The sequence below is a fragment of the Triplophysa dalaica genome, chromosome 25, assembly GCF_015846415.1.
Source record: "Triplophysa dalaica isolate WHDGS20190420 chromosome 25, ASM1584641v1, whole genome shotgun sequence".
Lineage (NCBI taxonomy): Eukaryota > Metazoa > Chordata > Actinopteri > Cypriniformes > Nemacheilidae > Triplophysa > Triplophysa dalaica.
Window position 1 is genome coordinate 1,391,342 of NC_079566.1, and position 16,005 is coordinate 1,407,346.

General features: G+C 39.1%; 1 protein-coding gene across 1 annotated transcript; it reads left to right on the forward strand.

Annotated features, from left to right (window-relative positions):
- The first annotated feature begins 10 nt into the window (after nucleotides 1-10).
- maco1a (macoilin 1a) lies at nucleotides 11-10,692 on the forward strand. Its single transcript, XM_056741116.1, has 11 exons — nucleotides 11-246; nucleotides 727-868; nucleotides 981-1,107; nucleotides 1,941-2,064; nucleotides 3,393-3,571; nucleotides 5,181-5,670; nucleotides 5,760-5,918; nucleotides 6,022-6,204; nucleotides 6,284-6,404; nucleotides 8,999-9,173; nucleotides 9,259-10,692. Exons 1-11 carry the CDS (start codon nucleotides 167-169, stop codon nucleotides 9,459-9,461), a joined length of 1,983 nt encoding a protein of 660 aa, XP_056597094.1. The 5' UTR covers nucleotides 11-166; the 3' UTR covers nucleotides 9,462-10,692.
- Nucleotides 10,693-16,005: the final 5,313 nt, after the last annotated feature.

Genomic DNA, 16,005 nt, shown 5'->3' on the forward strand with positions numbered 1-16,005 from the left:
ATAAAAATGGGAGGGCCTCGCGCTTTGTGTTTTTATTTATTTCTTTGTTTCTATTAGCGGCAAAACATTGGCATCACCGCGTTCGCGTAGCGATGCGCGTCAGTATTAGCACGCGCGCGTAGTTTCCCTCGAGTGTTTCAAGTTACGGGAATATAAAGGCTGGAGAATGAAGCGGCGCAATGCGGACTGCAGCAAACTCCGTCGCCCGTTGAAACGGAACAGAATCACCGAGGGTATTCACAGCAGGTACGGACACCGATGGCACCATCATGGCGCCTCTTAACCGAGCCCGACCGTGTCAGACACAACTGACAGCAGATCAGATCTGTGTCCTTGTTCATTCCGGCCTGAGTGTTTAGCTTAGCGCACAATACCTCTCATACGTTGCGTATAGTGTTAATGTGATGGAAGAAATATAACATGTCAGTGCTTTCCAAGTCACGATTTGGTCCAGGTTGCATTGTTGCCTTTTATAGCCATTATGACTATAGATAGGTGCCATATGTTTATAGCACGTGATTGTAACAATTCAGCCACCTAACGTTATCAGTTGTCGTATGGTTAACCTTATGAAGGAAAAATCATTATATGTTCATTGATGGGAATTTTTGACATTAAGAAGTGTGTTGTTGTTATCAAAGTTGTTTGACTATTCTGCATGGCACTTGACTGAGGTCTTCATCAAGAGACTGTACATATTCACATTCTCTTTTTCTTGTCTTGCAGTACCTTCCTTTATCTGAAGTTTCTGGTCGTTTGGGCACTCGTCCTGTTGGCGGATTTCGTGCTAGAGTTTAGGTTCGAGTACCTGTGGCCTTTCTGGCTTTTCATCAGAAGTGTTTACGATTCCTTTAGATATCAGGGATTGGTGAGTTTTTGTCCCCTGCTTGCTGTGTGTTGGTCTTTCATATATCAGCCTGACATGTGTCATGGAATCGAAGTAGCTTGTGGTGAATGATCTCCTTTTTCTTGTTCTACAGGCGTTCTCCGTATTCTTTGTATGTGTTGGGTTCACATCAGACATCATCTGCCTCCTCTTTATCCCTAAACAATGGCTGTTTTTTGCCGCCAGCACATACGTGTGGGTGCAGTATGTGTGGCATACAGGTAGGTGAACGTCAGAAGTCGATGACCATCATTCACATCATACGTTCTGTAGCATCTAAACACCTGATGCCATTTTCACAGATCATTTCCTTACACTGGAGAGAGAAAGGGCTTTTATTTTGCTTTTATTGCATTTTATCTTTCTGGCTTTATTTTGAGGTTATTGGAAGATTGTATGGAAAGAATTTCACATTTACGATGTTGATTTACGACACAAGATTCTTCCGCTTAACTTTGTGTTGCTATGCATCACTGTATCCAAAATAATAGAAATGCTTTGAGTTGATTTCATTTGGTCTCAGATTTAAGGTTGCACACAGCTGAGATCTTTAATGTAGGTTTTAATTCAACAATCGTAGCTATCTCAGGAAAGAAGAACGAGTGAGGAATTGCTTGCACTGAGTGATGGTTTATAGATTGACTGTGCCGTGAGCTGGGATTGCTTTGCTGACATACATCTCACAGCATGTCTCAACAGGAAGGGATGCTGGGAGTGAACGGGCTTTTGTTTGCAGTCTTGCTTCGGAGCCTCTATAAAGTGTGAAGTTATTGATCTGCCAACAGCCAGTGGCCTTTTATACAAACTCTCAGATGTTTCGTATAAAGGTCATGGATTAACTGTAGTTGCTGTAATTTATAGAATTAAGCATTCCTTTTTATGCTACAAGAACTGATAACAGAAGGCTAACAGTTCTTTATTGGCTCTTTATTAGTGGTGCTATGTTGTAATTTTTAGTTTATGGTCAAATGGAGATCTTCTATTCATTGGCCAAACTTGTATTTACTGTATTTGTTTTGCTTTGTTTTTTTGCTCTTGTGTTTTCTCTGTAAAGAGCGAGGCGTGTGTTTGCCCACTGTCTCCCTCTGGATTCTCTTTGTATACATCGAAGCGGCCATCCGTTTCAAGGATCTGAAGCATTTTCATGTAGACCTTTGCCGTCCCTTCGCTGCTCACTGGTACGTCTTTGCTTTCAGTTCTGATCTCACCATGATTTTACAATCTGGGGTTATTGACTGAAGTGTGCATGCTGCCTTCTTTAAGCTGCACTAAATTAAAGCTGAGAAAACACTTAAGTATATTTACAGTAGGGCTGTTAAACTGTCAATCGCATCCTAAATTAAAGTTTGTGTTTATATGTCTGTTAACTGTCTATATTATTTTGTATTTACAAACATTTACACATGCATGTATACATATTTAGGAAATAAAGGTAATTTATTCATATGCACCAATCTTTTAAACTACAGTCGCGGATATTCCACATTTTCATTTTATCAGCATTTCTAGATGTATTGTGGTCATTCCAGTCCAGTCTGTTGAATTTCAACACAATCAAACCTCAGGTGTGACAAAAAGTCATCCAACAGCAATGTGAAAGACTCACGCATGACAAGACCCAAAAACGACTTAACCTCGATTTTTATATCACATCGAAAAATTATTTTAGAACATTTCCTAAATACATGTTGAAATATTACTGTTGTATGCTTGAAAATTAATATGAACTTGTTTTTTTGCGGAATTTAAGATGTGAAAAAATACAGCGCATCTATTCTGTTATTTTGACATGTTTCTTCAGTTTTCATTTTCTGAAAATGAAAGCAAATAGAAACAATATTTTCTTAATTAGAAATATTGTTAGTACTTCACAGAATGAAACAAAAAGCATAATTTTAGAGAAACACATGCCTATAAATAGTAAAATCAGAAAAACTGAAAGTGGTCTTTGTTATGGTCTCATAATTATTTCCACAACTGTATAAATATTTATGAATTTTATGTTATTTTTCTTAAATATATGCATGTACGTATATGTTTTTATAAATACGAACTTTGATTCTGGATGTTATTAATAATTTTAAAACCATAATTTACAGTTATCCAAAGTGATTTACAGTGCATTGTGAATCTTTTTTATCCAAACAATCCCACATAAAAACATAAACCCTTCCCAAAACCCAAATCATTACTAACCCTCAAAATCAGAGGCAAATAGTATGTTGATAAGAATAGTATGCAAGCTTTGCTTTTCATTTATGCATTTGTTCGACTGGAAGGATGTTGTTCTTGAGTATCGAACACAACTCGAGCTGCAGTTAAGAATTTCCACCTTTTAAATGTGTAGTCAATAGATCGCTGATGTAATAGCGTCACTCTGTATTTGTAAACACATCGTTGGCATCTCCATAGCAGCACAAGGGAGTGTTGGCACCCTCTCAAGGTGTATGATGTTGAGTCATCACTAACTCATAGTTGTGTTTTAATATTTTCCCTGCTGATCCAGCATCGGATATCCGGTGGTGACACTTGGTTTCGGCTTCAAGAGTTATGTTAGCTATAAGATGCGTCTGCGCAAACAGAGGGAGGTGCAGAAGGAGAATGAGTTCTACATGCAGCTCCTTCAGCAGGCCCTGCCTCCAGAGCAACAGATGCTGCAGAGACAAGAGAGAGAGAGCGAAGACGGTATGAGCACTGCACCGGGCATTCACTCAAAACAGTCGTTCACTCATAGTTTACTATTATTGTGTGATTTAATATTAAAACGTATACTTATAAAACACATTTAAGATGTTTAGCTCATTGACAAAACGCTCTCGTTTTTAAGTTGCTTTGGATAAGAGTGTCTGCTAAATGGAGAAATGCACATAGAGAAAAGAATAAGCCATCTAGAGGCATAGGGGTCAAAATAATTAAAATCTTTGTTGAATTATCTTCGGTGTTGTCACCTCTTTCCTAGAATTTGCAAAGTGTAGTAAAATCATGATATCTCCGCCCCCATTTCAGCAGAAAACACAGCCAGTGCTGTGAGCCTGTGCTTCCAGCGACAAAACAGTAAAGTATGGTCACATAAAGCGAATGAGAAAAAAGGTCTCGTCTTTGAACACCAAACACATTGTTTTCGATAAGCATACCGGTTTCCCCCAGGGGCATTCGCGAAGCCCCTCTGGTCCCTTTTGGTCCGGTCACGACCGCATACGGGAGAGAGAACCGCATCGCGTGTTTACAAACCATACACACAGTTTTCTGAAGTGAAGATACTCAAGACAAACGCATCGCTATTTCTCCAAGTCATATTAACGTTACACAGGACAATCCCGTCGCATGTTTACAAGCCACAAACATATTCAAATATGTCTGTCTTTCTCACTGTATCTTGCCATGAAATATAATGCTTAAATCCTTCAGAAACCTTGTTTTTTTTTGGTATTTTTGTGCGATTCCATTTCCCATTTATGCTATGTTGTTTTGTAAAACATAATATTTTAATTACACTTTTGGAGTCGTGTCCCCGGATTTTTTTCTCAGTTCTGTTACCCAAACACATCCTCATCTCTGAATATTCCACAAGACACAAGAAAAGTTTAATCATCTTGGTCTTCTGAAGGTCATGGGAAAAACAAAGTATTTTTTTTCTCTGTATATTTCATTATATTGTAGCTTATGACAAGGAATTTTAATTGAATGTTTCTCTTGTTACCTTTATTATTTCTTAGTTGTTTGTATATAAGAAAAAACACATTTCTGGGAAATCACAAGGTCCTTATGTTACTAGCATGTTTGCTATGAGGCTATATTTCCTGTATTTGTCCCGGTACTTTCAGTCCCATTAAAAAAAATGCACCTACCTTCCATTTAAAATCATAAAAAAGGTCAAATTGTTACCCGAGTTTAATCAATTGCACATAATCAATTAAACATATCATGAACAATCACCTTTTACTTGTTCCTTTAAGATTTGACGTATTTTGATGTATTTTTCACCCAATCCCTTATTCACAGTCCAAAAAAAGTATTTCTCATATGTAAAGCTCAATACTATAGACCGTCTTATTCCTAAAGAAACCAGAAGAACTAGTGATGATACTTTCTGGTGCTCTTGACTATGCACAGCATTGATCCACTCTCCAAAGACTAAGTCAGGTCAGGGAAAAATGAGAAAACAAAATTATAGTGTAAGAAATGCACATAAGCATAAAACACATACCCTTTTATGTAAATGACACCGTCTGACTCATGTGTACTCATTGTGTATTTGTTGACAACCTCAAAATGTCTCTGATTCATTTGGCAGCCGCCTCAAAAAGCCCATCAGAAGCAGACACCGTGTCGGTGGCTCAAAACGGCAGTGGAGGTTCCAAGAAGCCGCCCGTCTCTTTGCTTGAACTGGAGTACAAAGACAAGGGCAAAGATGGAGGGAAAGACAAAAAACAGCACCAGCACAGCATAGGAATAAACAACAACATTCTCCAAACTGTTGATGCAAAACTACAAGACATTGAGTATATGGAGAACCACCTAAACTCTAAGAAACTCAACAATGAGCTTGGCGGCAGTGCCGAGAACCTGTTCCTTAAAGAGGAGGTTGGCGGAGGCTCCACCCCCTCCAAACATTACAAAAATTCCCCCCATAGCCACAACTCCACCAATGGGAGCGTTCCGTCCTCGTCCAATAGGAGCGAAAAGAAACAGAAGTGTGCGGGGAAGAATCTTGCAACTCACAGAGATGTGATGGAGAACTGTATACCTAACAACCAGCTCAGTAAGCCCGACGCGTTAGTGCGGTAAGATTCCTCACTGAGCTTGCTTTAATTCAGGGTGAACTCTGATTGGTTGATGAGTGATTTATTGCATTTCTTTCTGTCTGTCCCAGGCTTGAGCAGGACATAAAGAAGCTGAAGGCAGATCTGCAGGCGAGCAGACAGGTGGAGCAGGACCTGCGCAGTCAGATCAACTCTCTGAGCAGTTCTGAGAGGAGCATGCGCTCTGAGCTGGGCCAACTCCGTCAGGAGAACGAATTACTGCAGAACAAGTGAGGCCCTCACACCTTGAGTTAAAGGGACCGTTCACCCCGAAATGAAAATGTTGCACAACGCACCTTGTCTGACTCTGTTTATCATATGTACACGCTTTAGGCTCCATAACGCTGTGCAGGCCAAGCAGAAGGACAAGCAGATGATCGTGCAGCTGGAGAAGCGGCTCAAGGCGGAACAGGAAGCGCGTGCCGCGGTCGAGAAGCAGCTCGCAGAGGAGAAGAAGAGAAAAAAGATGGAGGAGGCCACAGCCGCACGTGCCGTCGCTCTGGCTGCCGCCTCCAGGTAAGACGTGCATGACACGGAGCTCTTTGCTGCTCAGTCTTCACGTGTTGGTGAGATTTACTCTCGCATTTCTTCACAGGGGAGAGTGCACAGACTCTCTGAGGAGTCGCATCCGTGAGCACGAGTCTGAATGCAAGAAGCTCACACATGACATGAAGCTTAAAGAGGAACTAATCAGAGAGCTGGAGCTCAAGGCGCAAGTAAGCTACTATTTACATCATTTCCGGCAGTGCAGTGATGCGCTTTGTTAGTCTCTCTAATGATGTGGTCACACTAGACTTTCTGTTTTGTTGACTTCATACGTATGTGGTAGACCTCACTAGGGATGGGTACAGAGAACCGGTAATTTATTGGACCGGTACATAATTGGCTTGATACCAGAGCATCAATAAACTTCATGACAAAAGATTCTGTTATCGGTACTTGCATTGTTTTATCTATGTGTATTCGGGTGTTAAATGATGAATTAGAGGCAGGTGCTGCATGCCATTTTCCATCCCCGAATGATGTCCGAATGGCATCATTTTGCATAAAGTTTGCTCGACATATGTGTGATGTCTAGGGCCATATGATTTCTGCAATGTATTTGTAATTCACTTGTTTTGCATGTTTATGAGTGAAAGAGTGGCATGGGCTTGTGGAGCTTTTAGCGTCCGCGTTTCACAACGAGGAAGCTTCCGTCAAACACCACTTTGCGGCGATCCATCAAAATAAAAGTCCTTTGTTTGTGGTCAAGTTTTAACATTGTTTCTAATAAGGAGTATATTTACATACTTTAGGAAATTTAAGTAAATGTGCCAGTAAAATTATAAAAAATAGTACATACTGTATTATGTATAAAATATGACTTGCTTAGAAAATCGTACTTAAATGTATGCAGCCCTTAAACCAGAAAGGAAAAAATAGGTACTGGCTAACAGCCAAAAAACCATAGTGATGCAAAGTAAATATGCTGAATGACATTATGATGTGCTCCTATGCACATGCTAAGTGCTGTAAGTGGTGTGCTAAGGAACACCCATACGTTATGTTATCTGCCATTTTCTGTTTGCTCAGTAGCTTTTGTATACTGCAGTTTTATTTTGTGTTTTTGCGTCAAATTATAGAGCGTAGTATCGAAAACAGTATTGATACTGCTTATCGATACCAATAAAATCTTAACGATACCCATCCCTAGACCTGACACACAAGCTTATAAAAAATATGCATTTTGCAGGGTCCTAAGGTCGAGTTTAGTGAATTCATTTTACGTAATCACTTGACTAATACAAAATCAATGCGCCATAAACGTGACCTTTGCAGTCGGATGCTAATAATAACAGTCCGAAAATGTAAATGTACCTTTTTTTCAACAGTTTTTCTGCTTGCTGTCCATGACTTTGTGTTGTATTTTCACAATTCAAGTCTAGTATGACTGCGGAATAATATTTTATTTTATTTAGGGCATGGTAGAGTACGTTTACCGGTTTCTTTTTACCTCACAGTCAAGGAGAATTAAGAATGTTGAATGAAAGTCGTTGTTGTTGCTCTTAAAGCCCCAGTGAATCAAATAAGTTAGTCTTGAGGATGTCAATAAACTGATATATTTTGAAGATATAAACGCTCAAAATCGACAGTCTGGCAAGCGTGCAGAAAAACAAATCTAGAAATTCCATGACATCACGCAACATTTCAGCCTCTTGTCTAAGTTCTCGTCCAATCAAAACTGCTTTAGAATAGTTCCGCCCCCTCCACTATGAGGTAGCTCAAATCAACCCCTTCTTGGCACATTTATTATGTCCTACATGGTGAATGACGCATTATGCACTTGATGGGAGATAGGGGATGATCCAGATGGTGTAAACATTAACATTAAAATCTTCCGTGTTAGTGTCACATTAGTGGTTGATCATGGTTGACCTCTGGTTCAAAGACATGATCGCACAAAGCTGATCCTTTGTGCGATCATGCGTGCAAATCCGAAAAGAAAAGAAAACATACATGACCCGTTTCAAGTCTATATAGTATGTTGTATGTTGAGGCTTTGGAAGAGATGTGACATCACAGTCTGGATGAGTATAGGAGAAAACAAACGCAAGTGTCACTCAACAACGTAAAAAACAAGCTTTAAATGACACATCGATGGTATCTCTGTTCTTCCTATTCTTTTTGATAGACTTTTACACCACTTTGGCCATACGCTGTTGCGGCTTTGCCAGGCTGACTGTATGCTCTAAACAAAATGCTATTGGTTATTTTAAAAGGGGGCGGGGTCACTCGATGTCTGCTCTCTGCATTTTTTCGTTGAATTATGTCAACACATCAAATAATGATGGGCTTTAATGTTAAAAGTCAAAATAAAAATTTAAAGGAGCCATTTAGCGGCATCTAGTGGTGAGGTTGGGAATTGCAACCAACGGCTCACCCAATCACTCGCTCTCCCTTTCGAAGCACTATGACAAGTCTCACAGGACTAAGATGTCATCACATTTGAGCTTTTTTGCCGAATGAGATAATGTAATTACAAAAGGGCCTCTGTAGAGCAGTTTGTCCATTTAGAGCTACTGTAGAAACAACATGGTGAATGCCATGCAATGGGACCCGCGGTGTATGTAGATCGAAATGGCTCATTCTAAGGTAATAAAAACATAACGCTTTATTTTGTCAGAATGGTATTTGGTCACCTTACAGAAATTAACATAGAAATATAGAAAGTTTCAGTTCGACTTTGTTCCCGATTGTCTACTGAAAATGATTCTTGACTAAACAATACCTACACAAACGTCTTCACCTCCTTGTGTTTTGTGTGGTGCAGGAGTTGCGTAAATATAAGGAAAACGAGAAGGACACAGAAGTTCTGATGTCTGCACTGTCAGCCATGCAGGACAAAACTCAACACCTGGAGAACAGTCTGAGCGCTGAGACCAGAATAAAACTGGATCTCTTTTCTGCACTTGGTGATGCCAAGAGACAGCTAGAGATCGCTCAAGGTCTGTTCCTCCCTCTTTTCAGTGTCTTTCATAAATTTCAACCTCATCTCTTACATACCATATTTGCTTTTTGACCTGCACACAGGTCAGATTCTTCAGAAGGAGCAGGAGATTAAAGAGCTGAAGCAGAAGATCGCGGAGGTCATGGCTGTCATGCCCAGCATCACGTACTCAGCCGAGACTAATAACATGACCCCCGTCACTCCACACTACTCATCCAAGTTTATGGACACTAGTCCTTCCAGCTTGGATCCTAATGCCTCGGTATACCAGCCAATGAAGAAGTGAATGTCCACATGCACATCATTTCCTCTAGAATTCGTCTAAACGTTCAGTATGCAAATGAGACGGGGGAGCATTTTCGTTCGTTTTACCTCCTCCTTTGTTTTTATGACTCTGTTGTCGATTCAGTATGTAAGATGGAAAGGGACGTCACCTTGACCAGAACTGCCCTCTTTGTATTGAAGAATATTTTTGGAACTCTTTAAATCTTTTCTTATAAATGGCACTTTAGGCTGTCGTGGTTCGATTTTATTAGTACCTCCTCCTCTTTTTGTTGAAGAGAAGCATTTTCAAATTTTCCTTGGTGTTAAACCATCTTTAAGTTGAATGTAAAAAGAAAAGGGAAAGTGTATTCAAATAAGAGAAGGTATTTGTGATGGAAAAATGTTGTGGGAGTCATTGTTTGAAAATGCATTTCAGTGTTGTACATCATCTTGTGTTTGAGGGGATAAAAGTGTTCCATTTCAGACATTGAAACTGAATAAGATATTGTTTGGGTTTCTGAAAAGCATTGGTCTCTCCCTCCAGTGCTGTTTTTTTAAGTTCATGTTTGTATTTCCAAGACTCGCGCGTATTTAAAAGGGACAGATCTTCATATTCTATTCGTTGACAAAATGCTGCATAAATATTTGGTAAAGTCCTTTTTTGTTACCTGACAAAATTGAAATAGAATTTTGTGAGAAGCTGAAAAGCATATGATGTCTACTTTACAGTTTTTTTTTTTTTTTGCCAGTCGTTATGTTTCACAGTGCCTTGAAATATCTTGTTGAAATCTATTCCCACACGCCTCCTATGCCACGTCAACTCTCTTGTTTGCATGTTTTGTCAGGGAGCAAACTAGTCACTGATGGTCCTCTGTTTCTGCCTTTCATTTCAATGATGATTTATGCCATGTGATGTATAACGCTGCTGAATCTTTCGATTCGGTCAGTCGTACCAATTTTTGCTCCCTTTGCAGCACTTAATGTCATTGAGGATAATGCGATGTACACGTGGAGGATGACGTCATTTCAGCGAGGATAACATCTACAATCATCCCATTAATGTTTCATTTCAATGTTTTTCACATTGGTTTATGGTTTGTGTTATGATTCAGGCAGAATATGCTTGTTTGGTTTAATCCTGGTTTTACAGCTGGGGTTTCTTTTGTCTACCTTAGGAAAGTATCCATGTGGAATGCATTTGGTGTTTTTATGGTAAACTTTGTGGAAAGTAAAGAACACGCTTTTGTTTCTCATTGCTTGGGTTTTTTTAACAGAAGAGTTGCATGGTTTATGAATTACGTGTCATGGTGTAGTTCATTACTAAATTATACTTTCACATACTCTGGTTTAAGCACTTACTTACATTTACATTTATTCCTTTGGCAGACACTTTTATCCAAACCAACTTACAAGCTGGGGAAAGTAAGAAGGAGAATAAACACGTTTTTTTTTTATAGACACAAGACATAGACAGTTATTGGTTAGTAAAATAAATCAATTTAAGGTGTCAGGGTAGAGTACAGCACAGCATCATTGACCACGGCTAAAAGGTGGTTATTCATCATTGTGAAGACATTATTGACCAAGTAGGTTTATTGCGGTTTTCCTTCTGTGTGGCAGGAGATAGTGTCAATAGAGTCTGGGACATAACGCAAGTCATTTTTAACCACTGTGGAAGACAGATTAACTTGAACACGATATCAAACTCAAAAGATTGAATTGAAACAAGGTTTGTGCATCACTTAAATCAGGGATTCTTTAAATTTTTGGGCCCAGGGCAACTGGCTTAAATTTGGCCCTTTGGCTTAGTCTCGCATTGCTTTTTTCCATCGTCTTGTGTCAAACAGCTTTAGGGTTCGTATGAGTCTGTAAAGCCAATCAAATAAAACGCAAAATCTAACTTTAAAATCCCTGCTTTATTGTATTATCCTCACATTTGTAATACTTTGATCAGTAAATAATACTACTTTATGTAGTAATAAGTAATTCAATACTCTTCAGAGAGAGTAATTTGTAAAGTAATATAATTACACTGTTGAATATGCTATTAGTAACTAGTAGTTAATTACTTTGTGAGAGTAACTTGCCCAACACTGCCCAGAATATAGAAATGATGCCCATGAACTAAAAATGTAATTGGTAGAAATCCTATATTCACTGTTATTAGTCCACTTCCCCACTGAGATTCACTTATGGCCATTCATTTGTCCTTTTTATTTATTTATCTCCTTCAGATTGGAATGTTGTGCTGTGTTTCAACTTAAAAACCTTCACACAACCACTAGAGGTCACCATGTTTATTTTTTTCTCAGATGGCCTCATTTCGTAAGGCTGTGTCCTCCAGAGGTCTCAAACAAGGCTTTCTCGTTTCTTAAAAGCAGGTAGGACTCTTCGGAGGCACCTTTCAAATGCGACCTTCTTTCACAGAGATTCCGAGGATACATGAGCTGTATCCTTCATTGCTAGAGATAACCCACAATTCTTTGCGTCGGCCAACGTCTGTTAGTTTAATAAACGGGAACAGCTGAACATTCAATCTAATATGTAGTGTTTAAATTTGAACAGTTTGTGTCACGTTTTTTTTATCTTAGCAGGCTTATGTAGTAAATAGGTCTACTGATTAATGATTTTTGAACTTTAACATTTTCAGGTAAGGCACAATTTGTATATTTGTTCGACTCTTTTGGCTTTGTTTGGGGTAGAAAATAACCAACTTTTTACCTCTTAAATCACATAGAAATCATTTAAATGAATATGACAGGTGTGTGAGTGAAACGTGTTGTCATAGCAACGTGGTACTTCCTGTTTCCTTTTCTGCCAGTATTTCCAACAAAGGACGTCTCGTTTCATTCTAAATTGAGAGTCCTTCATATACTGCATCCTTAAGAGGAGTAGGACACAAGGTCATAGTTTTTGAAAAATTAATTTCCATTAATCTTTAATGAAAAATATTAAACCCCTTTAAACAACAACTCTTCTCTTCATGACGTAATGCTGAAAAGAGGTAGTGGGACTATAGACTGCTTCATTTGACAGACGCGCCTGGACTGCAGGTAAATTCCGGTCGGTGTTTGTTTATTGTCTAGTATCTAAAACTACTTGTTTTTTATTTAATATAAGTTTTATTAATTTATGTTATTATTAATTTATGTTATGATTATTTATGTACTGTAATTTATAACTACTGAAGAAACCCACATTGGACCCCTCTACTATCGACAGTTACAGACCTGTCTCCCTTCTCCCATTTATTGCAAAAACACTTGAAAGAGGAGCTTTCAACCAGGTGTCGTCCTACCTACCCCAGAACAAACTACTAAATGACACGCAGTCTGGCTTCAAAACAAACCACTCCCCTGAGACTGCACTGCTATCGGTCACAAAAGGACTGTGGCTGGCCAAGGCCGAATCTAAATCCTCAGTCCTGATCCTGCTAGACTTATCTGCAGTGTGAGTCATATTTGATGAACAGCTGTCCTTCAATGATCACATTGCAAAGACAGCATGGTCAGGGCCGTAATGCCTTATTCACCATTAGAATGGTTAGACCCTATCTCACTGAGCATGTGGCACAACTCCTTGTCCAGGACCTGGTAATCTCAAGGTTGGACTACTGCAATGCTCTCCTTGCTGGTCTTCCTGCAAAGGCAATCAAACCGCTCCAGCTGGTCCAGAACCTAGCAGCACACCTCGTCTTCCAATAGCCCAAAAGGGCTCATGTGACACCCCTTTTCATCTCTCTCCACTGGCTACCGGTTCAAGCCCGTATCAGATTCAAGTCACTTATAAAATGCTAAATGTAAATTTGTTTGTTCATTTTATTAAATAAACAATTTGTTGAATGTGTCATGTATCTTTGTCGTGGTTGAGCTTGGTATCGCAGTCTTAATTCAAAATTTACATAAATTAATACATTTTGCCAGCTATAGCAGGGGGAACTTTTTGTGAAGGCTGAGAATCTTGCTTTCAGATACCGTTCCCCCGTGTTCCATGTCATAGAAAGTTAATACTTATCTGACATTTACACTGTTGGCTTTCAAAACCACAAGAAGGAGGTTATCAGAGTTTTAGGCTCATATCACAAAAAATGTAATCAAAGCAGGAGAACATACTATGAGAACTAGGAATGTTGCTGGCAGATATGGTTCCCCTGTGTTTAATGAGAAAAATGAAGGCTTGTCTCAAACCAATGACCTTCCTATCACAAACCAAAAGCACTAACCACTACACCAGTTGGCCTATAAGGTGGGCTTTTTTTAAAGTAAAGCCCATTAAGGTTACATTTTGCCATGTTAATCAGGTAGGACGATATCTGACAGCTGAGAATTTTCCATGAGTTTATAAATGTCTCACATTTTCACTCCTGACTTTAAAAACCACCTTTTCACTCTTCTCAAAGTCTCAGGCTATCATCATAAAAATGTTCAATCAAAGCTGGAGAACGTATTTTGACATCTAGGAATGTTGCTGTCAGATAAGGCTCCCCTGTTTTCAAAGAGAATATAACAAAACCAGGCAGTGCTCAAAGCAAAGACCTGCTCTCAATAACACCAGCACAATAACCAAAACACAACTGGGGCTTTTGGGTGAGGACTGGTTATGAATAAATGCTTATGTGAATCTATGCATAAGTTTAAATGGGGTAGAATCCTGGCAGTTGGGCAAAAAGGATCCTGACAACAGTGTAGTGAACAGCTTCAATGCAATCCAGGACCACAGCTTTATTGCCAGCCTCCCTCTAATGACCATTATGAAGAAAGATTTGCCATATTGGATCTGTATTTTGGTGCTGGGTTAACATAAACAAATGCACAAAGTGCCATCAAATAAAGCTTCTAGGACAACTGCCGGAGAACTGGGCAGGATGGAAGACCTTAGTCCTCCTCTGGATTTCGCCTTATCACCAAACCCCCTCTACTCTCAGGCCAGGCCAGCCATAAACCTCCTCAGGAACTCCAGATGCAGCATGTAATAAACTGGTCATGCAGCAGCATTGGCTAAAACAAAGAACATAACTTTGCACTCTATTAATCACAACATGGACAATCTATGACATATTCACACCATACCTCTTTAGTGTCATACGCATTTTAACTTCAGCTATGTGGTATTCAACTGTTCACACAATGTCAGTGATTCACAAATATTTCAATGCATGCATGATATTTTACCATTTTGCTGTCTTTGCTGCAGTGGGGAAGGAGATGGATTCTGTTTAACAGCCTTGAACAGGAAGAGATGTGGGATGCTGATCTCCTGATGCACCATAGGGTCCTATTGATCTGAAACTTGCAGACGAGGCCCAGAAGCTGGTGCAGAAAGGTCCTTAACAATCTGGAACGTGCAGATGAAGGTACCTTGAAGTAAAGGTTTGCTCTCCTGAGCTCAAACTTGGTGCAGTCTATTGATGCTTTCTCACAGGATGGTAGACTTGGGGCGTAGTTGATCTGTTACAGTGTATGGGTGCATGGTCTGGATACCCAGAACTTTGGTCATTCTCTTACTGTCTCTCTGGATGGGAGACTCAGAACAAAGACTTTCTGCTAAAAGGTATTTTTTCCATTTTCAAATAAACCTTTGTTAAAACTGTTGAAAAAACCTAACCTTCATGTGTCAGTTCTCTCGAATTTAAGGCCAATTTCTAATTTGCCTTTTATTCCTAAAATCCTTGAGAATGTAGTTTCTGTCTAATTATTACATTTTTTAGAATCAAATGAAGTTTTTTTAACTTTTCAACCTGATTTAAGGAAACACTTCAGTACCGAATCTGCTCTTTTAAGAGTGTCAAATGATATTTTATATCTGTTGAGTCTGGGAACTCTGTAATACTTCTGCTGTTGGATCTGAGTGCAGCCTTGTATACCGATGATCATGATATTCTATTATCTCGTCTTGAACATTGTGCAGGTATTAAACCATGCAATGAATTGGTTTAAGTCTTATTTTAAAATGTATTTTTTTTGTGTTTATTGAAATGGACGTGTGTCCTCCAAAGCACGTCTTACCTGTGGGGCTCTTCAAGGATCTATTATGGCTCCTATTTTGTTTTCTTTATATACTGTATGCTTCCTTTGTGTTAGATCTTTAGAATATTATTTCATTTTTATGCAGACTGTACCTAAATATACTGTATGTACTAATCAAGCATGACAACGAGTGTTTGTATCGGCGTCTGTGTTGGTTGCCTGTATATTTTAGAATAGAGTTGAGGATTTCACTCTTTGTTTTTAAGGTTTTCAACGGGTTGTCACTTTCCTATCTGAACATTTGTCTGTTAACAGTTCTGCAAGATGTTTAGGGTCTTCAAGTCAGAAACTGTTAAAGGTTCCTAAATCGAGTTTGAATAGAAAGAGAGACCGGGCTTTTGCCATAGCCGTTCCCAAATTGTGGAATAGCCTGCCCCTTTTTTATTTGACTAATTTCTACAGGACCTCTTTCTAAACCCACACTTAAACCCACCCTTTTCTAAAAGGTGAGATTTAGATAATATTCTGTTCCCCTTTGTCCCATGAGACAGAAACTTCATTATTGTTTCAGATTTACATTGTTGGCTTTCATAACCACAA

What these genes read in the sequence shown, in the direction of transcription:
- maco1a (XM_056741116.1), top strand. Translation starts at nt 167, where the DNA reads ATGAAGCGGCGCAATGCGGACTGCAGCAAACTCCGTCGCCCGTTGAAA. An exon ending in AGAGAGAGAGAGCGAAGACG is followed by an intron (nt 3,572 to 5,180) that starts GTATGAGCACTG and finishes TTCATTTGGCAG; the next exon opens with CCGCCTCAAAAAGCCCATCA. An exon ending in ACAGCTAGAGATCGCTCAAG is followed by an intron (nt 9,174 to 9,258) that starts GTCTGTTCCTCC and finishes ACCTGCACACAG; the next exon opens with GTCAGATTCTTCAGAAGGAG.